At 50.8% G+C, this 27,775-nt stretch overlaps 1 protein-coding gene across 1 annotated transcript; it reads right to left on the minus strand.

Moving 5' to 3' along the window:
• Window positions 1-210: 210 nt before the first annotated feature.
• Window positions 211-20,015, minus strand: LOC119945804 (cartilage intermediate layer protein). The gene is made up of 8 exons (XM_038766989.1): window positions 19,955-20,015; window positions 18,934-19,035; window positions 16,479-16,748; window positions 15,103-15,282; window positions 12,850-13,170; window positions 12,335-12,443; window positions 8,062-8,219; window positions 211-2,492 (listed from the first exon to the last, which is right to left on the minus strand). The coding sequence occupies exons 1-8, from the start codon at window positions 20,013-20,015 to the stop codon at window positions 211-213; spliced, it is 3,483 nt and encodes a 1,160-aa protein (XP_038622917.1).
• Between the last annotated feature and the right edge of the window lie 7,760 nt (window positions 20,016-27,775).

The raw sequence follows: 27,775 nt of genomic DNA on the forward strand, positions 1-27,775 counted from the left end.
AAGCGCTCGACACATACCACAATTATCACGACGGGGCGAGGACAGACGCGACAGCCGCCCGCCCGGGTGCTTTTTCAGCCCGTTCCAGTTCGGGTCGACGTGGCGGAGGGCGGCGGGGGGAGAGGGCAGGGGCGCGATGTTGGGGGGTCCCGCTAAGGACTTAGCGGCCGCTGGGCCCGTCCGGGGGGCCTCAGGGCGAAGGGGACGGGCCTAACTCTCCCTCCGGCTCCGGCGGGTGGGCTCCCGGTCCCCGCTGGGGCGGGCCGGGGGTCCGCGCAGGTACTGGAAGGCGCTCTGCCGGCCCACCTCCCTGTGGGCGCAGTCGAAGGTGAGGGCCACCCCAACGTCGGTCTTCATGACCCTGGAGGAGCCGTCGGAGGTGCCGTCGAAGCAGCGGCCCAGGGCCATCTCCTTGGCCGTCTTGGGGTCCTGGTCGGTGACGGTGTAGATGCCGTAGTTGTGGCCCAGCGGGTCGAGGGGGGCCAGCATGGTGTACTGGCCGCTGGCGTTGTTGACGGCCAGGGGCAGGTGGTTCACCAGGTACTCGTGCAGCATGGGGTTGACGCCCACCCGCCGGCAGCTGCCCTGGGGGATGACGGTGACCAGCGTGCGGTCCACCCGGGCCTGGTCGTACAGCATGCCGCTGCACTTGAACTCGAGGCAGGCGGCCGAGACGCCGGGCCGGTCCCGGCCCCCGACGCTGCGCACGTCGCGGAGGCCGTAGAGCCGGCCCGCCGTGAGCGGGTGCGTGCCGCCGGCGTTGCGCGACCTGACGTTCACCTCCGGGGCCCCCAGGATCCTCACCTTGATGTAGCAGGCCCGGAACTCCATGGGCTTGGGCCACCAGGCCAGGTAGTCCGCCGTCCAGCTCAGGGGGTCGTCCTCGCTGAAGGGGACCGTGTTGTAGTCGTAGGTGTCCCCCTCCACGCGGTAGAACCGGAAGTGGGGGGCGGACGGCGGGGCGTCCTCGCAGCGCCGGGCCTCCTCGGCCGGGAAGACGGGGCCGCCGGCCTCCCCGGGCACGCCGGCCCGCGGCTTGGCCACGCTGATGCGGAAGGCCGTCCTCTTCAGCCTGGGGTCCTCGTGGTCGCTCCGCCGGTACTTCAGGCGGGCCAGGTAGGGCTCGGGGACCCCCACGACGGCCGGGTCGGGCCCCGGGGAGGAGGCCGCGGCCTCCAGCTCCTCCCCGCCGAGGCTGGCCGTGACGAAGGCCGAGTAGGCGTCCGGGGCCCGCTCGTCGCAGAAGGCGGGCACGCAGGCGCCGTTGGGGCCCGTGAGGACGCTGTCGAAGCGGCCCCAGGCCCGCGGGTTGGAGGCGAAGCCGGCGCTGGGCTCCAGGTTGATGGCGGAGACCACGACCCCCTGGAGCTGCTCGCTGGGCAGGAAGCGGTCGCCGCGGTAAGCCCGCACCTTGACCAGGCAACGCCGGCTCTCGGGCACGTCCAGGTTGAAGAGCCTCCGCTCCCGGATCTCCAGGTTGCCCACCAGGAAGGTCCTCTCCTCCCTCCGCCGCCGGCCCCCGGGCCCCTCGGCCCGCAGGTCCCCCTCCTCCTCCCACAGGCCCGTGGCCGGCGACAGCGACCAGAGCTTCATGGCGGCCGCGTGCTCCGGCCTCTTGACCTGGGCCGCGTCCAGCCGCACCGTGACCGGGCCCGCGTGGAGGGGCTCGGCCCCCGCCTCGGCGGCGAAGTCGACGGAGAACATGCCGTAGGTGCGGAGCGGGAGCACGTCCCCCTCCTCGTCCACGAAGCTCAGGTCGCTCTGGGCCGCGGGGGCCGAGGCCACGTCCCGGGCGTCCAGGAAGGTCACGCTGGCCCGCACCCGGCCCGCGTAGGGCCGCCCGTCGGGCCGGCGGAAGCTGCCCGGCGGGATCTCCAGCTCCGCCATGGGGTCCTCCCCGGGCCTCTCCCCCAGGGGGATGACGTTGGTCTCCGAGGCCTCCAGGAGGAGCGGGGGCGTCCGGCGGAGCATCTTGACCTCGTGGAACACGGCGCCCCGCTTCCGGCCGAAGGGCAGGACCTTGGTGGAGTTGACGAAGCGGCCCAGGCGGTCCACGAACGTGAGGATCAGCCTCTCCGTGGCCGGCGGGACGTGGAGGGAGAAGGCCCCCCCGTAGCCGGTCACGCCCACCCGCCGGTCCCCCAGGTACACGTGGCCGAAGCGCAGGGGCTCGCCGTCGTCCACGGCCACGGCCCGGCCCCTCACGATGGTCCTGGTCTCCGGGCACTTCTGGCAGGAGCAGGCCGCGGCCACCTTGGTGGGCAGCGCGTAGCCGCCGCAGGCGATGGTCCGCTCCTCCGTCCGGGATACGCCGCAGCAGCGCTCGCCCTCGTCCCGGCACCGCAGGCCCGGGTCCCGAGGTCCCGCGCACGGGCCCGCCGGGCACCGGCCCACGTCGTAGTAGAAGGAGCCGGTGGCGTTCTGGAAGCAGTCGTCCGGGAGCCTGACGAGGTAGCTCTCGGGCCTCGGGTCGCAGGCTGGCTCGTGGGCGTCTGTTGGAGGGCGGAAAGGGTCAGTCCGGACCCGTGGGCCCGAGCGTCTCCCGGCGACCCGCCTCCGTCCATCGATCGCCGGCGTCGGCGGGGCTCTCGCTCTGCGCAGAGCACTGTGCCGAGCCGTCGGAGGGGGCCCACGGAATCGGAAGGCGCGGTCCCCGTCCCCGGGGAGCTTCCGGTCTAGCGGAATATCCTGGATGCCAACAACAGCGCTCAGTGCAGTGCTATGCACGGAGTAAGCGCTCGGGAAATACGATCTGGGCTAGATGTGGAACATACTCACTGGGACTCCGTCTCGTCTATGTCGCCCGCGTCCTCCCTCTGGCCCGGAACTCCTCTCCCCCTCATCAAAGCCCTCCTAAAATCCCTCCTCCTCCAAGAGGCCTTCCCTTCCTAACCCCTCATCCTCCCTATTTGCCCTCCCTTCTTCGTCACCCACGTAGAGGCAGTGGGTTCGAATCCCAGCTCTGCCTCGTGATTGCTGTGATCTTGAGCAAGTCACTTCACTTATTTTTAATAGCATTTATTAAGCCCTTACTATGTGCAAAGCACTGTTCTAAGCGCTGGGGAGGTTACAAGGTGAACAGGTTGTCCCACGTGGGGCTCACCGTCTTAATCCCCATTTTACAGATGAGGTAACACTGAGGCCCAGAGAGGTGAAGTGACTTGCCCAAAGTCACACAGCTGACAAGTGGTGGAGCCGGGATTTGAACCCGTGACCTCTGACTCCAAAGCCCGGGCTCTTTCCACTGAGCCACGCTGCTTCTCTTCACTTCTCCGGGTCTCAGTTACCTCCTCCGTAATGTGGGGATTAAAGCTGTGAGCCCCATGTGGGACTGTGAGCCCACTGTTGGGTAGGGACTGTCTCTATATGTTGCCAATTTGTACTTCCCAAGCGCTTAGTACAGTGCTCTGCACACAGTAAGCGCTCAATAAATGCGATTGATGATGATGATGAAATGGACTGTGTCCGACCCGATTGGCTCGTATCTGCCTCAGCACGTAATACGGTCCCCTGGCGCATAGTGAGTGCCGAACAAATACCGCCGTTATTCTGATTATTCTCAATCATAATCAATATTATTATTCATGAGGAGCAGCCCGGCTCAGCGGAAAGAGCCCGGGCTCGGGAGTCAGAGGTCGTGGGTTCTAATCCCGGCTCCGCCACTTATCGGCTGGGTGACTTTGGGCAAGTCACTTCACTTCTCTGGGCCTCAGTGGCCTCATCTGTAAAATGGGGATAAAGATTGTGAGCCCCACGTGGGACAAAAGGTAAATGAAGATTCCTAAAGCATCTGCTCTTCAAGAGGTCTTCCCTAAGCCCTCATTTCCTCATCTCCCTACATATTTTGTTTTGTTGTCTGCCTCTCCCTTCTAGACTGTGAGCCCATTGTTGGGTAGGGACCGTCTCTATATGTTGCCAACTTGTATTTCCCAAGCGCTTAGTACCGTGCTCTGCACACAGTAAGCGCTCAATAAATACGATTGAATGAATGAATGAATAAACAACCTGATCACCTTGTATCCCCCCAGCACTTAGAACAGTGCTTTGCACATAGTAAGCGCTCAACAAATACCATCATCATCATCTGTATATATGTTTGTACATATTTATTACTCTATTTATTTTACTTGGACATATCTATTCTATTTATTTTATTTTGTTAGTATGTTTGGTTTTGTTCTCTGTCTCCCCCTTTTAGACTGTGAGCCCACTGTTGGGTAGGGACCGTCTCTATATGTTGCCAACTTGTACTTCCCAAGCGCTTAGTACAGTGCTCTGCACACAGTAAGCGCTCAATAAATACGATTGATGATGATGATGATAAATACGATTGATTGATTGATTGATTGATCATCTCCTCCAAGATAAGTACCCCCTTATCTCTTCTCCGACTCCCTTCCACTCCGCCCTGACTTGCCATCTTTATTTATTCCTCCTCCCAGCTCCACAGCATTTATGTCCATATCCATCATTTTTTTATTTCTATTAACGTTCATATCCCTCTCTAGACTGTAAAATCGCTGTGGGCCGGGAATGTGTCTGTTCTACTGTTCTACTGTGCTGTCCCAGGAGCTTAGCACATTTCTCTGCACACTGTTAAGTGTTCAATAAAAGCGACTGAATGAATTAATCCAGCGCCTCAGTTGACGCCTCTTAGTCATTATCAATCAATCAATCAATCGTATTTATTGAGCGCTTACTGTGTGCAGAGCACTGTACTAAGCACTTGGGAAGTACAAGTTGGCAACATATAGAGACGGTCCCTACCCAACAGTGGGCTCACAGGCTAGAAGGGGGAGACAGAGAACAAACCCAAACATATTAACAAAATAAAATAAATAGAAATGGAGAGAGAGAAACAGAGAGGGGGCAGAGAAACAGAGAGACAGAGAAAGAGAGGAAGAAATAGAGAAATGGAGAGAGAGAGAGGGCAGAGAAGCAGACAGGCAGAGAGACAAACAGGCAGAGACAGAAAGAGAAACAGAGACAAACAGGGAAACAGAGACAGAGAAACACAGAGAGAGAGGCAGAGACAGAAAGTTAATACAAGTTAATCAGGTTGGACACAATCCCATAATCCCCATTTTACAGATGAGGTAACCGGGTCACGGAGAAGTTAAGGGACTTGGCCAAGGTCACATAACAGAGACAGGATCTGTTCAGGCTCAGATCCTTCAGATTTCCAGGCCCATGCTCTTTCCAGTAATTCAATCAATCGTATTTATCCTGCATCCTCTATGCGCCAAGCACTGGGCTAAGCGCTCCCAGGAGCTTAGAACATTTCTCTGCACACTGTTAAGTGTTCAATAAAAACGACTGAATGAATTAATCCGGGGCCTCAGTTGACATTTCTTAATCATTATCCCGCGTCCTCTATGCGCCAAGCACTGGGCCAAGCGCCAGGGTGGGGGTTAAGAGCAGCTGAGCCAGAGACTCATTCATTCATTCATTCAGTCGTATTTATTGAGCGCTTACTGTGTGCAGAGCACTGTTCGAAGCGCTTGGAAATAGAGACGGTCCCTACGACTGGGCCGCCGGCGCTCCTTGCTGTCCACCCCAGCCCTGAGTCTGTCTTCCCGCGTCCTCTATGCGCCAAGCACTGGGCTAAGCGCTCCCAGGAGCTTAGAACATTTCTCTGCACACTGTTAAGTGTTCAATACAAACGACTGAATGAATTAATTAATCCGGGGCCTCAGTTGACATTTCTTAATCATTATCCCGTGTCCTCTATGCGCCAAGCACTGGGCTAAGCGCTCCCAGGAGCTTAGAACATTTCTCTGCACACTGTTGTGTTCAATAAAAACGACTGAATGAATTAATTAATCCGGGGCCTCAGTTGACATTTCTTAATCATTATCCCGTGTCCTCTATGCGCCAAGCACTGGGCTAAGCGCTCCCAGGAGCTTAGAACATTTCTCTGCACACTGTTAAGTGTTCAATAAAAACGACTGAATGAATTAATCCGGGGCCTCAGTTGATGTATCTTAATCATTATCCCGCATCCTCTATGCGCCAAGCACTGGGCTAAGCGCTCCCAGGAGCTTAGAACATTTCTCTGCACACTAAGTGTTCAATAAAAACGACTGAATGAATTAATTAATCCGGGGCCTCAGTTGATGTATCTTCATCATCATCATCATCAATCGTATTTATTGCGCGCTTACTATGTGCAGAGCACTGTACTAAGCGCTTGGGAAGTACAAATTGGCAACACATAGAGACAGTCCCTACCCAACAGTGGGCTCACAGTCTAAAAGGGGGAGACAGAGAACAAAACCAAACATACCAACAAAATAAAATAAATAGGATAGATATGTACAAGTAAAATAAATAAATAAATCGAGTAATAAATAAATAAATAAATAGAGTAATAGTAATAGTAATCTTAATCATTATCCCGCGTCCTCTATGCGCCAAGCACTGGGCTAAGCGCTCCCAGGAGCTTAGAACATTTCTCTGCACACTAAGTGTTCAATAAAAACGACTGAATGAATTAATTAATCCGGGGCCTCAGTTGATGTATCTTAATCATTATCCCGCATCCTCTATGCGCCAAGCACTGGGCTAAGCGCTCCCAGGAGCTTAGAACATTTCTCTGCACACTAAGTGTTCAATAAAAACGACTGAATGAATTAATTAATCCAGGGCCTCAGTTGATGTATCTTAATCATCATCATCATCAATCGTATTTATTGAGCGCTTACTATGTGCAGAGCACTGTACTAAGCGCTTGGGAAGTACAAATTGGCAACACATAGAGACAGTCCCTACCCAACAGTGGGCTCACAGTCTAAAAGGGGGAGACAGAGAACAAAACCAAACATACCAACAAAATAAAATAAATAGGATAGATATGTACAAGTAAAATAAATAAATAGAGTAATAAATAAATAAATAAATAGAGTAATAGTAATAGTAATCTTAATCATTATCCCGCGTCCTCTATGCGCCAAGCACTGGGCTAAGCGCTCCCAGGAGCTTAGAACATTTCTCTGCACACTTAAGTGTTCATTAAAAACGACTGAATTAATTAATTAATCCGGGGCCTCAGTTGACATTTCTTAATCATTATCCTGTGCCCTCTATGCTCCAAGCACTGGGCCAAGTGCCAGGGTGGGGGTTAAGAGCAGCTGAGCCAGAGACTCATTCATTCATTCATTCAGTCGTATTTATTGAGCACTTACTATGTGCAGAGCACCGTTCGAAGCGCTTGGAAATAGAGACGGTCCTTACGACTGGGCCACCGGCGCTCCTTGCTGTCCACCCCAGCCCTGAGTCTGTCTTCCCGCGTCCTCTATGCGCCAAGCACTGGGCTAAGCGCTCCCAGGAGCTTAGAACATTTCTCTGCACACTAAGTGTTCAATAAAAACGACTGAATGAATTAATCCGGGGCCTCAGTTGACGTATCTTAATCATTATCCCGCGTCCTCTATGCGCCAAGCACTGGGCTAAGCGCTCCCAGGAGCTTAGAACATTTCTCTACACACTGTTAAGTGTTCAATAAAAACGACTGAATTAATTAATTAATCCAGCGCCTCAGTTGACGTATCTTAATCATTATCCCGCGTCCTCTATGCGCCAAGCACTGGGCTAAGTGCTCCCAGGAGCTTAGAACATTTCTCTGCACACTGTTAAGTGTTCAATAAAAACGACTGAATGAATTAATCCAGCGCCTCAGTTGATGTATCTTAATCATTATGCCGCATCCTCTATGCGCCAAGCATTGGGCTAAGCGCTCCCAGGAGCTTAGAACATTTCTCTGCACACTGTGTTCAATAAAAACGACTGAATTAATTAATCCGGGGCCTCAGTTGACGTATCTTAATCATTATCCTGTGCCCTGTATGCTCCAAGCACTGGACCAAGCGCCATGGTGGGGGTTAAGAGCAGCTGAGCCAGAGACTCATTCATTCATTCAGTCGTATTTATTGAGCGCTTACTATGTGCAGAGCACCGTTCGAAGCGCTTGGAAATAGAGACGGTCCCTCCGACCGGGCCACCGGCGTTCCTTGCTGTCCACCCGCCTCCCCCAGCCCCTCGGGACTCCAGTGGAGGCCTCACCTATGACGGAGAGCTTAGCCACCTGGGACTTCACGGAGCCGGCCGGGCTACTGGCCTTGCAGAAATACTCGCCCGCCTGGTCCTTCCGCAGGTTCTTCAGCATCAGGTTGTTGTCATACGTGTGCGATGGAGGCTCCAACAGGCTCTCGTTGTGGTACCTGCCGGGGGAAGAGGCCTTTAACCGGGCCCAAGCCATGGGGACTCTGGTCTAAAGAAGTGGCAGGGACAACATGTGCTTTACGTATATTCGGCTTGGCTCAGCGGAAAGAGCCCGGGCTTTGGAATCAGAGGTCAGGGGTTCAAATCCCAGCTCCGCCACTTATCAGCTGTGTGACTGTGGGCAAGTCGCTTCACTTCTCTGGGCCTCAGTTACCTCATCTGTGAAAATGGGGATTAAGACTGTGAGCCCTACGTGGGACAACTTGATCACATTGTATCCAACAGTGCTTTGCACATAGTAAGCACTTAACAAATGCCATCATTATGATTATTATTCTCTGGGCCTCAGTTAACTCAGCTGTAAAAATGGGGATTAAGACTGTGAGCCCTACGTGGGACAACTTGATCACATTGTATCCCCCCGCCCCAGCGCTTAGAACAGTGCTTTGCACATAGTAAGCACTTAACAAATGCCATCATTATTATTATTATTCTCTGGGCCTCAGTTAACTCAGCTGTGAAAATTGGGATTAAGACTGTGAGCCCTACGTGGGACAACTTGATCACATTGTATCCCCCCCCCCCCAGCGCTTAGAACAGTGCTTTGCACATAGTAAGCACTTAACAAATGCCATCATTATTATTATTATTATTCTCTGGGCCTCAGTTAACTCAGCTGTAAAAATGGGGATTAAGACTGTGAGCCCTACGTGGGACAACTTGATCACATTGTATCCCCCCGCCCCAGCGCTTAGAACAGTGCTTTGCACATAGTAAGCACTTAACAAATGCCATCATTATTATTATTATTATTCTCTGGGCCTCAGTTAACTCAGCTGTAAAAATGGGGATTAAGACTGTGAGCCCTACGTGGGACAACTTGATCACATTGTATCCCCCCGCCCCAGCGCTTAGAACAGTGCTTTGCACATAGTAAGCACTTAACAAATGCCATCATTATTATTATTATTCTCTGGGCCTCAGTTAACTCAGCTGTGAAAATTGGGATTAAGACTGTGAGCCCTACGTGGGACAACTTGATCACATTGTATCCCCCCCCCCCAGCGCTTAGAACAGTGCTTTGCACATAGTAAGCACTTAACAAATGCCATCATTATTATTATTATTATTCTCTGGGCCTCAGTTAACTCAGCTGTAAAAATGGGGATTAAGACTGTGAGCCCTACGTGGGACAACTTGATCACATTGTATCCCCCCGCCCCAGCGCTTAGAACAGTGCTTTGCACATAGTAAGCACTTAACAAATGCCATCATTATCATTATTATTCTCTGGGCCTCAGTTAACTCAGCTGTGAAAATGGGGATTAAGACTGTGAGCCCTACGTGGGACAACTTGATCACATTGTATCCCCCAGTGCTTAGAACAGTGCTTTGTACATAGTAAGCACTTAACAAATGCCATCATTATTATTATTATTCTCTGGGCCTCAGTTAACTCAGCTGTAAAAATGGGGATTAAGACTGTGAGCCCTACGTGGGACAACTTGATCACATTGTATCCCCCCGCCCCAGCGCTTAGAACAGTGCTTTGCACATAGTAAGCACTTAACAAATGCCATCATTATTATTATTATTCTCTGGGCCTCAGTTAACTCAGCTGTAAAAATGGGGATTAAGACTGTGAGCCCTACGTGGGACAACTTGATCACATTGTATCCCCCCGCCCCAGCGCTTAGAACAGTGCTTTGCACATAGTAAGCACTTAACAAATGCCATCATTATTATTATTATTCTCTGGGCCTCAGTTAACTCAGCTGTAAAAATGGGGATTAAGACTGTGAGCCCTACGTGGGACAACTTGATCACATTGTATCCCCCCCCCAGCGCTTAGAACAGTGCTTTGCACATAGTAAGCACTTAACAAATGCCATCATTATTATTATTATTCTCTGGGCCTCAGTTAACTCAGCTGTAAAATGAGGATGAAGGCTGTGAGCCCCCTTTGGGACAACCTGATCACCTTGTAACCTCCCCAGCGCTTAGAACAGTGCTTTGCACATAGTAAGCGCTTAGTAGATGCCGTCCTTATTATTATTATTATATTTGGGCAGTGCCCCGTGGGCGGAACTTGGTGGCAGAGCTGGAACTCTCCCAACCACTTGGCAGAGTGCTCTGCACACAGAAGCGCTCAATAAATACGACTGATTGACCGACACTGGAGTCCCTAGAGATCCCCACCCTACCCCAGGCACGGTGCCAGTCCCCACCTCTCTGTACCTCAGTTCCCTCATCTGTAAAATGGGGATTAAGACTGTGAGCCCCATGTGGGACAGGGACTGTATCCACCCCGGTTACCTTGGATCTCCCCCAGAGCTTAGAACAGTGCTTGGCACATAGTAAGTGCTTAGCACATACTGTAATTATTATCCAAGAAACAGCGTGGCTCAGTGGAAAGAGAACGGGCGTTGGAGTCAGAGGTCATGGGTTCGAATCCTGGCTCCACCACGTGTCTACTTTGTGACCATGGGCAAGTCAATTAACTTCTCGGAGCCTCAGTTACCTCATCTGTAAAATGGGGATGATGACCGTGAGCCCCATGCGGGACAACCTGATCACCTTGTATCCCCCCAGCGCTTAGAACAGTGCTTTGCAATCAATCAATCAATCGTATTTATTGAGCGCTTACTGTGTGCACAGCACTGTACTAAGCGCTTGGGAAGTACAAGTTGGTAACATATAGAGACAGTCCCTACCTGACAGTGGGCTCACAGTCTGAAAGAGCACCTAACAAATGCCATTATTGTTATTATTATTATTATTAATATCATTATTATTATTATCAGAGCCAAACACCCAGGGGTGGAAGAGGCAACTGCCGCTAAATCGAAAACCCCCCTCAAGGCAGGGATTGTGTCCACTAATTATAATAATAATAATAATAATAACAATAATAATGATGGCATTTGTTAAGCGCTTACTATGTGCAAAGCACTGTTCGAAGCGCTGGGGGGATACAAGGGGATCAGGTTGTCCCACTTGGGGCTCACAGTCTTAATCCCCATTTTACAGATGAGGTAACTGAGGCCCAGAGAAGTTAAGTGACTTGCCCAAAGTCACACAGCTGACAATTGGCGGAGCCGGGATTTGAACCCATGACCTCTGACTCCAAAGCCCGGGCTCTTTCCAATGAGCCACGCTGCTTCCCCCATTCTGTGGTGCTGGAGTGCTTACTGTGCGCAGAGCACTGTACTAAGTGTTGGGGAAAGTGACCCCCCTTTTTCCTCTCCTCTTCCCCATCCTCCCCGCCCTACCTCCTTCCTCTCCCCACAGCACCTGTATATATGTCTGTACAGATTCATTACTCCATTTATTTTACTCGTACATATTTACGATTCTATTTATTTTGTTAATGATGCGCATCTAGCTTTCCTTCTATTCGTTCTGACGACTTGACACCTGTCCACACGTTTTGTTTTGTTGTCCGTCTCCCCCTTCTAGCCTGTGAGCCCGTTGTCGGGTAGGATCCGTCTCTACGTGTTGCCGACTTGGACTTCCCAAGCGCTTAGTCCAGTGCTCTGCACACAGTAAGCGCTCAATAAATACGACTGAATGGATGAATGAATATAATAGAATTGGTAGACAAGATCCCAGCCCACAAGGAGATTACAGGCTAAAGGAGGGGCTTATGGACCAGACTCCCAACCGCTCAGTACAGTGTTCTGCACTCAGTAGGCGCTCAATCGACAGGATGGAGTGATCAGAGAAGCAGCGTGGCTCAGCGGAAAGAGCCCGGGCTTTGGAGTCAGAGGTCATGGGTTCAAATCCCGGCTCCGCCAACCGTCAGCTGTGTGACTTTGGTCACTTCACTTCTCCGGGCCTCAGTTCCCTCATCTGTAAAATGGGGATTAAGACTGTGAGCCCCCACCGTGGGACAACCTGATCACCTTGTAACCTCCCCAGGGCTTAGAACAGTGCTTTGCACATAGTAAGCGCTTAATAAATGCCATCATCATTATTATTATTATTGGTTGGTTCCGTGGTATCCGAACCGGACAGGGGACGGAGCAGCCGACACCGGGACCGTCCGGGAAGAAATTGATCAAGTTGGGGGCCGGGGGGAAGGGAAGAAGGAAATGGGGGAGACATTTCTCACCAGAGGTATTTGTTGGGGCTCGGGGTGCCCACGGCCTTGCAGCAGAAAGAGACGCTCTGTCCCACCCTCCTCGCCTTGGTCTGGGGGTTCTTGGTGATGTAGGGGATGCCTGTGTCGGGGAGAGGGGAAAACGGGATCACTTTACCAGGCTTGGGCCTTTCCCTTCAACTCTTCAGGAGCGTGGCCCAGGAGAAAGAACCCGGGCCTGGGCGTCAGAGGACCTGGGTTCTAATCCCGGCTCTGCTAAACGCTTTGGGCGAGTCACTTAACTCCTCTCTGCCTCAGTCTCTCAACTGTAAAATGGGGATTCGATACCTGTTCTCCCTCCTACTTAGACTGTGGGCCCCATGCGGGCAGGGACTGCGCCTGACCGAGTTAACTTGCACCCACCCCAGTGCTTAGGACAGTGTTTGACACATAGTAAGCGCTTTAACAAATACCACAAAAGAAAAACACAAAACATCCTTCTAGGGTTCTGCTGCCCGCCTCGCCCACCCACTCCGGGCCACCCAAACCTGCTCTGGAGAAGCGGGCCTGGACCGAGGCTTCTTTGCGGGCAGTCTTGGGCACGGTGATGTCGAGGGGGGCGAATTTGGCCTTGGTGAGCCTCAGGACGCTCCTTCCGTCCGGACACAGGCCGGGGATCCGGAATCTCCCGCCGGCATCCGCCCGGGTCAGGGGCTTGAGGGTCTGCAGGTGGGTCAGCAGGTGGACGGCCGCCCCGGCGGCCGGGGCCCCGTCCGGGAGGGAGACGGCCCCGCGCAGCACAAAGTCCTCACACATGCAGGCGTCGCAGTCCGCGTTCACGCGGCCCATGGCGCAGGACAGGTCGCACGCTGGAATCAATCAATCCATCAATCAATCAATCGTATTTATTGAGCGCTTACTATGGGCAGGGCATTGTACTAAGCGCTTGGGAAGTACAAATTGGCAACACATAGAGACAGTCCCTACCCAACAGTGGGCTCACAGTCTAAAAAGGGGGAGACAGAGAACGGAACCAAACATACCAACAAAATAAAATAAATAGGATAGAAAATAAATAAATAGGATAGAGATGTACGAGTAAAATAAATAAATAAATAAATAGAGTAATAAATATGTTTATGTTTATAATATAAAAACTGGAAGAGGCCGGGCCCCGGGGTGGTCAGCCCGGGATGGGCCTGGGGGCGGTCCCCAGTAACCCCACCGCCGCAGAAGCTGGAGGGGGGAGGCGGGACACCTGGGACTCATCATCATCATCATCAATCGTATTTATTGAGCGCTTACTGTGTGCAGAGCACTGTACTAAGCGCTTGGGAAGTACAAGTTGGCAACATATAGAGACGGTCCCTACCCAACAGTGGGCTCACAGTCTAAAAGGGGGGAAAAAGTGGGCTCACAGTCTAAAGGACTCTTTTGAGCCACCCTGCGTTGGGACGGTCATTTAATTTGATTCCCAAATTACCCTCCCCTCTATCCCACCTCCCATGGTGCCCCCCCCCCATCACAGTCTTCCCAACAACCCAGCTGCCTCCCCACCCTATCCTTGCCAGCCCAGAGGTTCCCAGAACGGTGTTGGGGTGAGAATCACGGGGTCCGGAGGGAGAGCCACCCCCAAATGAGGGTGGGGTAAATGCTATTATTTTGTTATACTGTACTCTATGTCATATTACACTCTATTTTTACATTGTTATATTGTACTCTATATTGTTTTCTTGTCTCTTCCGAGCACACAGTACGGTTCTCTGCACACCATAAACGCTCAATAAATACGATCGAATGACTGACTTAGTGGGGAAGTTCTGAAGGCCCAGAACCCTGGGTACTTCAGACCCTATTTGGAGGCCATGTCTTCCTCCTCCTCCTCCTCTTTCCCTTTCACTGTCTCCCCCCTTCCTCTTCCTCCTCCTCCTCCCCCAACCCCCACCATCTGGGAACCACAGTGGGATCATGGATACCCTGCTTCCCTTGGGAGATTTTTCTTTGGGGGGAGAAGGGTGGTCCCTCCTGTGAGGGACTTGTACTTCCCAAGTGCTTAGTACAGTGCTCTGCACACAGTAAGTGTTCAATCAATCAATCAATTGTATTTATTGGGTGCTTACTGTGTGCAGAGCACTGTACTAAGAGCTTGGGATTTACAAGCTGGCAACATATAGAGACAGTCCCTACCCAACAGTGGGCTCACAGTCTAGAAGGGGGAGACAGAGAACAAAACCAAACATACTAACAAAATAAAATAAATAGAATAGATAGGTCCAAGTAAAATAAATAAATAAATAGAGTAATAAATACGTACAAACATATATCCATATATACAGGTGCTGTGGGGAAGGGAAGGAGGTAAGATGGGGGGATGGAGAGGGGGACGAGGGGGAGAGGAAGGAAGGGGCTCAGTCTGGGAAGGCCTCCTGGAGGAGGTGAGCTCTCAGTAGGGCCTTGAAGGGAGGAAGAGAGCTAGCTTGGCGGATGGGCAAATCAATAAATATGATTGATTGATTGATTGATTGATTGATTGAGTGGCACCTCTTTGCCTCCCGGGAGTTTCAGCTCCAAGGGCTGGCTTTTTCCCGCCGCCTCGTGCCGGCCGGGGCCTAGCCGGGCGGACCTCCCCCACCCCAGGTGGGCATTCATTCGATTTTATTGAGCGCTTACTGTGTGCAGAGCACTGTCCTGAGCGCTCGGAAAGTACAAAACAGCAATAAAGAGAGATAAGGCCTGGACGCAGCGGGCTCACAGTCTAGAGGAGGAGAGACAGACGTCGATACGGGCATCTTCACAGGTACCTTTGCAGTCCTGCCCAAGGCAGAGCCGGCCTTCCTCCATGGGCTCGTGGCAGTGGTGGGGCGACTTGGCCAGGCAGGTCCGGCTGCGGGTCTGGACTCCGGTGTGCCCGCACGGGGCCGAGCACGCGCTCCACTCCGACCAGGGGGTCCACAGTCGCGGGGAGTCTCTCCGGAGGGAACCTGGGAATGGGTGGGGAATGCAGTTGGGCACCGGCGGGCCCGCTTGGGCCGCTGCCCTGAACCTCTGGCTCGGCGACACCTGCTCCCCCATTCCACGGGAGAAGCTTCGAGCCAGCCTCTGGAGACCCTGTTGGGTAGGGACCGTCTCTATATATTGCCAACTTGTACTTCCCAAGCGCTTAGTACAGTGCTCTGCACACAGTAAGCCCTCAATAAATACTATTGACTGAATGAATGAATGACCCCACCTGTCCTTTCATTCAATCGTTCACTCATTCAAACGTATTATTGAGTGCTTGGGGTGTGCAAAGCGCTGTACTAAGCGTTTGGGAGAGGATGATAAAACATTAAATAGGCACATTATAATAATAATGATGATGATGGTATTTGTTAAGCACTTACTGTGTGCAAAGCACTGTCCCAAGCACTGGGGAGGCACATAGTAATACCATTATTATTATTATTATTAATTATAATACAATATATAATATGATATGACGTGACATGATATAATATAATACAGTATAATATAATATATTGTAATGTAATATAATATAATATGATATAATGTGATACAATATAATATAACATAGTATAATACAATAACATATAACATATAATATAATGATATGATATGATATATGATATGATATGATATGATATATAATATAATATAATAATATAATATAACGTGAGATGACATGACATGATATGATGATATGATATGATATGATATGATATATAACATGACATGACATGACATGACATGACATGACATGAGATGACATGACATCTAATATAATATAATATAATATAATATATAATATAATAATATAAAATAAAATATATAATGATAATAATAATAATAATGAAAGTGGCCTCACACATTTGGAGAGGGTTTTGTGTTGCTCGTTTTCATTCATTCAATCCTATTTATTGAGCACTTACGGCGTGCAGAGCACTGTACTAAGTGCTTAGGAAGTACAAGTCGGCAACATATAGAGCCGGTCCCTACCCGACAACGGGCTCGCGGCCTAGAAGGGGGAGACGGACCACAAAATAAACCAAGGGGTGGGGATTTAGGGTGGGGGGACGGGGAGTGGGACCCAGCCCTGGGTTTGGGGGGACAGGGAGGGTGGGGCGACGGCGTCCCAGTCACCGGGAATTTTGGATCGGAGCGTAGAAGCTGGACTTACCCACGGGGCAGAGGAAGCGCACGGTATAGTTGGAGCAGTTCCGGCCTGCAATTTGCTCGCTGTTCAGGCACCAGAATCCCTCCTCGGGGCTAGCGTGGACCAACTGGCCGGTGGCCTCGGCCGGGATCCAGTCGGTGGTGCGGGCCTCCACCCGCGTGGGCCGCGGGCACACCCGCTCCTTGTAGTAGAAACGGATGGCGTCCAGGCGCTCGTAGTCCCCGTGGCCCCCGGGGTGGTCGATGTTGAACCAGCTCGTCCATTCCCCGGGACCTGTGGGCCCCATCGGAAACCGGGGAGTTGGTGGGCCCACCACCCCCGACCACCCCCCTCGGGCCATTCGCCTTCTAGACCGTGAGGCCACTGTTGGGTAGGGACCGTCTCTATATGTTGCCAACTTGGACTTCCCAAGCGCTTAGTACAGTGCTCTGCACACAGTAAGCGCTCAATAAATACGATTAATAATAATAATAATGATGGCATTTGTTAAGCGCTTACTATGTGCAAAGCACTGTTCTAAGCACTGGGGAGGATAGAAGGTGATCAGATTGTCCCATGGGGGGGCTCACAGTCTTAATCCCCATTTTACAGATGAGGGAACTGAGGCACAGAGAAGTGAAGTGACCTGCCCAAAGTCACCCAGCTGACAAGTGGCGGAGCTGGGATTTGAACCCATGACCTCTGACTCCAAAGCCCGGGCTCTTTCCACTGAGCCACCCTGCTTCTCTATATTAATAATAATAAAAATGTTGGTATTTGTATACGTTGCCAATTTGTACTATATGTTGCCAATTTGTACTTCCCAAGCGCTTAGTACAGTGTTCTGCACACAGTAAGCGCTTAATAAATATGATTGATGATGATAATGGTATTTGTTAAGCACTTACTATGTGCCAAGCACTGTTCTAAGCATTGGGCAGGACACAAGATTATCAGGTTGTCCCGGGGTGGGGGGTGGGGGGGCTCACAGACTTCATCCCCATTTTCCAGATGAGGTAACTGAGGCCCAGAGAAGTGAAGTGACTTGCCCAAGGTCACACAGCTGACAAGTGGCAGAGCCGGGATTAGAACCCATGACCTCTGGCTCCAAAGTCCGTGCTCTTTCCACTGAGCCACGCTGCTTCTCTATAATAATAATAATAACAATGTTGGTATTTGTTAAGCGCTTACTATGTGCCGAGCACTGTTCTAGGCGCTGGGGAGGACACAAGGTCATCAGGTTGTCCCGGGGGAGCGCTCACAGACTTCACCCCCATTTTCCAGATGAGGTAACTGAGGCCCAGAGAAGTGAAGTGACCTGCCCAAGGTCACCCAGCTGACAAGTGGCGGAGCCAGGATTGGAACCCATGACCTCTGGCTCCAAAGTCCGTGCTCTTTCCACTGAGCCACACTGCTTCTCTGTTCTAGACTGTGAGCCCACTGTTGGGTAGGGACCGTCTCCCACTTGGACTTCCCAAGCGCTTAGTCCAGTGCTCTGCACACAGTAAGCGCTCAATAAATACGATTGAATGAATGAATTCACCTTGTAACCTCCCCAGTGCTTAGAACAGTGCTTTGCACACAGTAAGCGCTTAATAAATGCCATTATTATTATTATTATTATTATTCATTCATTCAATGATATTGTATTATGCTATGTTATATTATATTGTACCATATTATATTATATCATATCATACCATAAGCGCTTGGGAGAGGACAACAGAACAATTAACAGACACATTCCCTGCCCACCCAAGCTTATAGTCCAAAGGATGAGCTTACGGTCTTGCCACATCCAATCCCATCAGAGCAAAGGAAGCAGCGTGGCTCAGTGGAAAGAGCCCGGGCTTTGGAGTCAGAGGTCATGGGTTCAAATCCTGACTCTGCCAATTGTCAGCTGTGTGACTTTGGGCCAGTCACTTCACTTCTCTGGGCCTCAGTTCCCTCATCTGGAAAATGGGGATTAAGACTGTGACCTCCCCGTGGGACAACCTGATCACCTTGTAACCTCCCCAGAGCTTAGAACAGTGCTCTGCACATAGTAAGCGCTTAATAAATGGATGCCATGAAAGGAGTCTGGGAGGGTGGCCACGTGTTTTGTTTTGTGGTCCGACTCCCCCTTCTAGACTGGGAGCCCGCTGTCGGGTAGGGACCGTCTCTAGATATTGCCAATTTGGACTTCCCAAGCGCTTAGTCCAGTGCTCTGCCCACAGTCAGCGCTCAATAAGTATGATTGAATGAATAACGTGTGGCCTTGGGCGAATGACTTCACTTCTCTGGGCCTCAGTGACCTCATCTGGAAAATGGGGATGGAGACAGTGAACCCCATGGAGGACAGGGACCGTGTCCACCCCGATTTGCTTGTTTCCACCCCAGCGCTGACACATAGTAAGTGCTTAACGGATGCCGCAATTATTATTATTGTGGTTGTTATTAAGAGGAGGGAAGGGGAGAGGGTGGGATGGGGGGAACTCACTTTCCGGGGAGTCAGCTGGCTGGGTGAAGGAGCGGAGGTTTCTCTTCCCAGGCTGGACATTCTGGACCGATTGAGTGAGCACTGTCTGCCTCCTCCCGATTCCTGCAGAGAATTCCCATCCCCATCCCACCCCCGCCCCCCGCCGACAACACAATATTACTCTATTTATTTATCTTTCTTGTACGTATTCATTCCATTTATTTTATTCGGTTAATATGTTTGGTCTCCCCCTTCTAGACTGTGAGCCTGCTGTTGGGTAGGGACCGTCTCTAGATGTTGCCAACTTGGACTTCCCAAGCGCTTAGTAATAATAATAATAATAATAATAATAATAATAATAATAATATTAGTACGGTGCTCTGCACACAGTAATTGCTCAATAAATACGATTGAATGAATGAATGAATTAAGGCAGAAACTGAGGCCTCTGCCGACCGGAAGCGAACCACCCAGCACCTCGGACCTGTAATAATAATGATAACAATAACGGCATTTATTAAGCGCTTACTATGTGCCCAGCACTGTTCTAAGCGCTGGGGTAGATACAAGGTAATGAGGTTGTCCCAGGTGGGGCTCACAGTCTTCATCCCCATTTTCCAGATGAGGTCACTGAGGCCCAGAGAATCAATCAATCAATCGTATTTATTGAGCGCTTACTATGTGCAGAGCACTGTACTAAGCGCTTGGGAAATACAAATTGGCAACACATAGAGACAGTCCCTACCCAACAGTGGGCTCACAGTCTAAAAGAAGTGAAGTGGCTTGCCCAAAGTCACACAGCTGGCCCTTGGCAGAGCCGGGATTTGAACCCCTGACCTCGGACTCCAAAGCCCAAAAGGGAAGACAACTTTTGTCTAGCTGTCCAGATGCGGTTAGCCCCAGACAGCCAGCGCATCGTTGCCGGGACCCCGGTGTCGGGGAGGGGTGGAGGAAGGGGCGCGGAAGTGAAGATTGGGGGTTGGAGGAGGGCGGTTGTCCCTCGGGCCGGGGCGTGTGCCCAACCAGGCCGCCAGTACTTTACCCGGTGCCGCAATGGCCTCCAGTAGCAGGAAGGAGACGATCCACCCCTTGGCCACGGTCATCGTTCCCGCTCTCTGACCTCTGACCTCCTCTTCAGCCACCGGGCTTCGGGGACGACGTCCCCGGGGCCTGCCCGTCCGCTGAGCCTCAGGCCCGTGAGGAGTTTCCCAGATCCGTTGGCCTGGAAAGAAATATCCGTCTCTCGAAGCCGCTTGAGCCCATTTGGAGCCTCCCGAAACAGGTCTGCTCCGGCCTCTCTCCTCCCTCAAACCCTTCGTGGGCCCAATCTCCCTTCACATTAAAGCAAAACTCCAGCGGTTTCCGGGTTCTCCAGCAGTCGTTCCAACAGTCCATCCAGAAATGGTACCAAGTTCTCAATCAGTCAGTCAATCAGTCAATCAATCCATAAATGGTTCCAAATTCTCATCAATTATTCAATCGCTCTATTCGCCAGTGGTGCCAGGTTCTCTCCCAAGCATTTAGTAATAATAATAATGATGATGATGATGGTATGTTAAGCACTTACTATGTGCAAAGCACTGTTCTAAGCACTGGGGGGGGATACAAGGTGATCAGGTTGTCCCACTTGGGGCTCACAGTCTTAATCCCCCTTTTACAGATGAGGTAACTGAGGCCCAGAGAAGTGAAGTGACTTGCCCAAAGTCACACAGCTGACAATTGGCGGAGCCGGGATTTGAACCCGTGACCTCTGACTCCAAAGCCCGGGCTCTTTCCACTGAGCCACGCTGCTTCTCTGATGGCATTTGTTAAGCGCTTACTATGTGCAAAGCACTGTTCTAAGCGCTGGGGGGGATACAGTGTGATCAAGTTGCCCCACGGGGGGCTCACAGTCTTAATCCCCATTTTTGCAGATGAGGGAACTGAGGCTCAGAGAAGTGAAGTGACTCGCCCGAGGTCACACAGCAGACTTGTGGTGGAGCCGGGATTTGAACCCATGACCTCTGACTCCAAAGCCCGGGCTCTTTCCACTGAGCCACGCTCACTGCTCTGCACACAGTAAGTAAGCTCTCAATAAGTACGATTGACTGACAAAGCGAGCACGGCCTCCTCGCAGTGGGCAGCGCGGATGCAGTGTGGCCTAGTGGGTAGAGCCTGAGCTTAGGAGTCAGAAGCTCATGGGTTCTCAATCCATCAATCAATTAATAAATGGCATTTAAGCTCCTTGTGGGCAGGGAATGTGTCTGTTTATTTGTTGCTGAATTGTACTTCCCGACTCTGCACACAGTAAGCACTCAATAAATAGGATTGAATGAGTGAATGAATGAATGAATCAATCAATCAATCGTATTTATTGAGCACTTACTATGTGCAGAGCACTGTACTAAGTGCTTGGGAAGTACAAATTGGCAGTTTAGTGTTTAGTGTTTAGTGTTTAGGAATGTTTAGTGTTATATGGTACTCTCCCAAGCGCTTAAGTACAGTGCTTCGCACACAGTAGGTGCTCAATAAATACAATGGAATGAATGAATAATGATAATTGCGGTATTTGTTGGGCCCTTACTATGTGCCGAGCGTCGTTCTAAGCTCTGAGGTAGATAATAATGATAATAATAATGGCATTTATTAAGTGCTTACTATGTGCAAAGCACTGTTGGCAGAATGGCAGGTGATGAGGATGGACGAGGAGGATGGACGATGAAGGAGAGCGAAGGAGGGAGTGAGAATTCTGCTGGAGCTCCCTACCTCAGCCCCTCAGCTCTTCTGTCCAGATCCGTAACTGATTCATTTCTATTCATTTTCTGTCTCTCCCCCTAGACTGTAAGCTCACTGTAGGCAGGGAATTTCTCTAAGCGCTCAATAAATACGATTGATTGATTGATTATATTGTCCTCCTCTCCCGAGCGCCGAGTCCCGTGTTCTGCACACAGTAAGCACCCAATAAAGCCTAGTAGAGCATGGGCCAGGGAGTAGGAGGACGTGGGTTCTAATCCCAACTCTGCCACGTGTCTGCTGCATGACCTTGGGCAAGTCTTTTCACTTCCCCGGGCCTCAGCGACTTCATCTATAAAATGGGGATGAGGACTGTAAGCTCTAGGTGGGACAGGGACTATGTCCAACCCGATCAGATTGTATCTAATCTAATAGAGAAGCAGTGTGGCTCAGTGGAAAGAGCCCGGGCTTTGGAGCCAGAGGTTGTGGGTTCGAATCCCGGCTCCGCCACATGTCTGCTGTGTGACCTTGGACAAGTCACTTCTCTGAGCCTCAGTGACCTCATCTGGAAAATGGGATGAAGACTGTGAGCCCGCCATGGGACAACCTGATCGCCTTGTAACCTCCCCAGCACTTAGAACAGTGCTTGGCACATAGTAAGTGCTTAATAAATGCCATCATCATCATCATTATTATTATTATTACAACCCAGCCCACACATTTTACTCCTCTAATGTCCCTGTCCCACATAGGGCTCCGAGTCTTAAGTTGGAGGGAGGAAGATGTAAACCCCATTTTACAGATGAAGTGATTTGCCAAAGGTCACACAGCAGGCAGATGGTGGAGCCGGGATTAGAATCCAGGTCCTTTGACTCCCAGGATAGTGCTCTGCTCGCTAGGCTGCGCCAGTTACTGTGTGCAGGGCTCTGTACTAAGCACCCGGGAGAGAACGACAGCATTAGGGGATAGCATTAGGGAAGCGGCGTGGCTCAATGGAAAGAGCCCGGGCTTTGGAGTCAGAGTTCATGGGTTCAAATCCCGGCTCCGCCAATTGTCAGCCGTGTGACTTTGGGCGAGTCACTTCACTTCTCTGGGCCTCGTCTGTAAAATGGGGATTAAGACTGTGAGCCTGATCGTCTTGTAACCTCCCCAGCGCTTAGAACAGTGCTTGACACAGGGTAAGTGCTTACTAAATGCCGTCTTTATTATTATTAGATTACACAATTCCAGCTACGGCTGCGGCTACTACTGCTACTTTTATTAGTACTACTGCTCCTCCTCCTGCCCCTATTCCAATAGTTCTCCTCTTCTTCCTAATCCTCCCCTTTTCACTCTTCCTCCCTTTGCCCCCGTAGATCCGCCCTGCAGATTGGCCTTCCCTCCGCCATCCCCCATCTGGACCACATTCCCCCACGGTAAGAATGTCTGGGAATTTTCGGCCACAGCGGAGGACGGCCTAGCCTCCACATCCCTCTCGAGGTCTTAGGTGACCCGAGGCCTGGGCTCACAGAGCGGGAAAAGGCCGAGACCCGAAAAGCGACCGAGCCCGAACTAGGCCCCTCAGAGCATTTCCAGATGTTCGTGGCGGGAGGCGCGGGGCCGCAGCTGGCGCGCATTTCGCTCCGTCTGTGTGAGACGTAACCCGGCCGGCCTAAACGCTAATAAGAGGTCGGAGGTGGACTCCAAGGATGAGATGACAGGGAGCCGAGGAAGAAAACACAGACATTCCCCACACGGTCCCCTAATTGCTAAGCGTTGTGGGAAAACCCGGCCTTCCCATTAGAAGAGCCTCCCCCGGTCAGAGGCGGAGTTCCAGGGATTTTCAAGAAGCTGGAAAGCGAACTTTGTGAAAAATTTCAGCCGGCCCCCATCAGGAATTTTTTTTATACCTCCCCCAGGGGGGTGGAGAGCCCGGAATCTGTCTGCATTCCTGGAAGGGCCAGACGGAGGGAGATTTAAAAGCCATCCGTTTCCATCTCCCGGGGCCACCCTGTTGGAGGAGTCTTGAAGGATAAAGCCGGTGGGATATGCATTCCAGCTCTCTGGAAGGATGACATTGGAACAGAAGGTAAGGATGGGACTCACCCATAGCAACAAGGTCAGGGCTGACCCATAGCAACAGGGATGTGGCTGACCCATAGCAACAGGGATGCGACTGAGCCATAGCAACAAGGTTACTGGCAATGGGGACGGGGCTCCCCTCCCCAACGGTAGACATTAAATGCTCTTCTTGTTAGAAGTCTTTGGGCTCAGTGGAAAATCAATCAATCAATCAATCAATCATATTTATTGAGCGCTTACTGTGTGCAGAGCACTGTACTAAGCGCTTGGGAAGTACAAGTCGGCAACACATAGAGACAGTCCCTACCCAACAGCGGGCTCACAGTCTAGAAGGGGGAAAAGAGACCGGGCTTTGGAGTCAGAGGTCACAGGTTCAAATCCCGGCTCCGCAGACTGTCGGCTGTGTGACTTTGGGCAAGTCACTTCACTCCTCTGGGCCTCAGTTACCTCATCCGGAAAACGGGGATTCATTCATTCATTCATTCATTCAATCGTATTTATTGAGTGCTTACTGTGGGCAGAGCACTGTGCTAACCGCTTGGGGAGTCCAAGTTGGCAACATATAGAGACAGTCCCTACCCAACAGTGAGCTCACAGTCTAGAAGGGGGAAGACAGAGAACAAAACAAAACATATTAACAAAATAAAATAAATAGAATAAATATGTACAAATAAAATAAATAAATAGAGTAATAAATACATACAAACATATATACAAAACATTAACAAAACACAGTAAATAGAATAGTAAATATGTACAAGTAAAATAAATAGAGTAATAAATCAGTACAAACATATATACAGGTGCTGTGGGGAGGGGAAGGAGGGAGGGCGGGGTGCTCAGAGGTCATGGGTTCAAATCCTGGCTCCGCCACTTGTCAGCTGGGTGACTTGGGGCAAGTCACTTCACTTCTCTGGGCCTCAGTTACCTCATCTGGAAAATGGGAATGAAGACTGGGAGCCCCCCGGGGGACAACCTGATCATCTTGTAACCTCCCCAGCACTTAGAACAGTGCTTGGCACATTGTAAGCACTTAATAAATGCCATCATCATCATCATCATTATTATTATTATTATTATTATTATTATTATTATTATTATTATTATTATTATTACAACCCAGCCAGCACATTTTACTCCTCTAATGTCCCTGTCCCACATAGGGCTCCGAGTCTTAAGTTGGAGGGAGGATGATGTAATGCCCATTTCTTGTAACCTCCCCAGCATGTAGAACAGCGCTTTGCACATCATAAGTGCTTAATAAATGCCATCATTATTATTATTATTATTATTACAACCCAGCCCACACATTTTACTCCTCTAATGTCCCTGTCCCACATAGGGCTCTGAGTCTTAAGTTGGAGGGAGGACGATGTAATGCCCATTTCTTGTAACCTCCCCAGCATGTAGAACAGCGCTTGGCACATCATAAGTGCTTAATAAATGCCATCATCATCATCCTTATTATTATTATTATTATTATTATGATTATTATTATTATTATTACAACCCAGCCCGCATATTTTACTCCTCTAATGTCCCTGTCCCACATAGGGCTCTGAGTCTTAAGTTGGAGGGAGGACGATTAATGCCCATTTCTTGTAATGCCCCTTCCTCTCCCCCTTGTCCCCCTCTCCATCCCCCCCATCTTACCTCCTTCCCTTCCCCACAGCACCTGGATATATGTACATTTGTTTGTACAGATTTATTACTCTACTTATTTATTTATTTATTTATTTATTTATTTATTTATTTATTTTGCTTGTACATATCTATTCTATTGATTTTATTTTGTTAGTATGTTTGGTTTTGTTCTCCGTCTGCCCCTTTTAGACTGTGAGCCCACTGTTGGGTAGGGACTGTCTCTATAGGTTGCCAACTTGGACTTCCCAAGCGCTTAGTACAGTGCTCTTCACACAGTAAGCGCTCAATAAATACGACTGATTGATTGATTGATTGGATCCTGGTGCCAAGCATAGTGGGCGGCTTCTCGGACCACCAGGAGACTGCAGAAGGGGATGAGTCAACCTCTCTGCAGCCAGGGAATCTATTTATTCTTCTGTCATCCTCTCCCAAGAGCTCAGTACAGTGTCCTGCACACAGTCAGGGCTCAATAAATACAAGCACAAAAAAGCCAAGATTCAAACCTGTACCTTTTGCATAATGGTTTAGCTAGAAAACCCACTGAATGAATGGGTGAAAGGTAGGGGAAAGGCTGTTTTCAGCTCAGGTGCGGAGCGAGTCGGAAAAACGGGCATAGATCAGCGAGGCGTAGTGGTTAGAGCACGGGCCTGGGATCCGGAGGACATGGGTTCTAATCCAGGCCTCGCCACTCGTCTGCTGCGTGTCCTTGGGAAATCGCTTCCCTTCTCTGGGCCTCAGTTACCTCATCTGTAAAATGGGGGCCGAGACTGTGGGCCCCATGTTGGACAGCGACGGTGTCCAATTCAATTTGCTTGTATTCACCCCAGCGCTTAGTACAGTGTCGGGCACATAGCGCTTAACAAATGCCACAATCATTATTATTATATCCCGTTGAGACTGTGGGCCCCGTGCTGGACAGGGATGGTGTCCAATGCAATTTGCTTGTATTCACCCCAGTGCTTAGTACAGTGTCGGGCACATAGAGCTCAACAAATGCCACAATCGTTATTATTATATCCCGTTGAGACTGTGGGCCCCGTGTTGGTTAGGGATGGTGTCCAATTCAATTTGCTTGTATTCACCCCAGCGCTTAGTACAGTGTCAGGCACATAGAGCTTAACAAATGCCACAATCGTTATTATAATATCCCGCTGAGACTGTGGGCCCCGTGCTGGACAGGGACGGTGTCCAATTCAATTTGCTTGTATGCACCCCAGCGCTTAGTACAGTGTCTGGCACGTAGTAAGCACTTAAGAAATGCCACAATCGTTATTATAATATCCCATTGAGACTGTGGGCCCCGTGCTGGACAGGGACAGTGTCCAATTCAATTTGCTTGTATTCACCCCAGCACTAAGTACAGTGTCAGGCACATAGAGCTTAACAAATGCCACAATCGTTATTATAATATCCCGTTGAGACTGTGGGCCCCGTGTTGGATAGGGATGGTGTCCAATTCAATTTGCTTGTATTCACCCCAGCGCTTAGTACAGTGTCAGGCACATAGAGCTTAACAAATGCCACAATCGTTATTATAATATCCCGCTGAGACTGTGGGCCCCGTGCTGGACAGGGACAGTGTCCAATTCAGTTTGCTTGTATGCACCCCAGCACTTAGTACAGTGTCGGGCACATAGAGCTTAACAAATGCCACAATCATTATTATAATATCCCGTTGAGACTGTGGGCCCCGTGTTGGACAGGGATGGTGTCCAATTCAATTTGCTTGTATTCACCCCAGCGCTTAGTACAGTGCCGGGCACATAGTAAGCACTTAACAAATGCCACAATCATTATTATAATATCCCGCTGAGACTGTGGGCCCCGTGCTGGACAGGGACCGTGTCCAATTCAATTTGCTTGTATTCACCCCAGCGCTTAGTACAGTGTCGGGCACATAGTAAGCGCTTAACAAATGCCACAGTCGTTATTATTATATCCCATCCCCTGACAGCAGGAAGAGGGGACTCTGGTAGCCAGGTGAGAAAGCCAAACAGACTTGGGTCCCCTCTTTCCGCCCGTTTCCCCCTTCCCCGGCCTCAGTAGGAGACTCCACCAGGGCTCGGCGAGTCAGGTGATTGTACTTACTGAACGTTTAGTGGGACAAAGCATCGTACTGAGCATCAGGGAGAGGACAACAGAGGGGCCGGGAGGCGAGGAGAGCTTACCCAAGTCCCGTGTGCAGCTCCTGGGCCGAGGCGGGAGCGATCTCACGGCAGGCCGGAGCCGCTGGCGGCTCTTATATAGCACAGCTGGCAGCTTCGGTCCGTGGCAGCGAGCCACGGGACACGGCCGAAACCGGAGCTGACAGGGAGGAAAGCCCAGCCAGCCTCCGAAAAGATCAACCTACGCCTCAAGAAGCGGCGCGGCTCAGTGGAAAAAGCCCGGGCTTTGGAGTCAGAGGTCATGGCTTCGAATCCGGCCTCCGCCGCATGTCTGCTGCGTG

The sequence above is a fragment of the Tachyglossus aculeatus genome, chromosome 26 (genome assembly GCF_015852505.1).
Source record: "Tachyglossus aculeatus isolate mTacAcu1 chromosome 26, mTacAcu1.pri, whole genome shotgun sequence".
In the NCBI taxonomy this organism is placed as follows: Eukaryota; Metazoa; Chordata; class Mammalia; order Monotremata; family Tachyglossidae; genus Tachyglossus; species Tachyglossus aculeatus.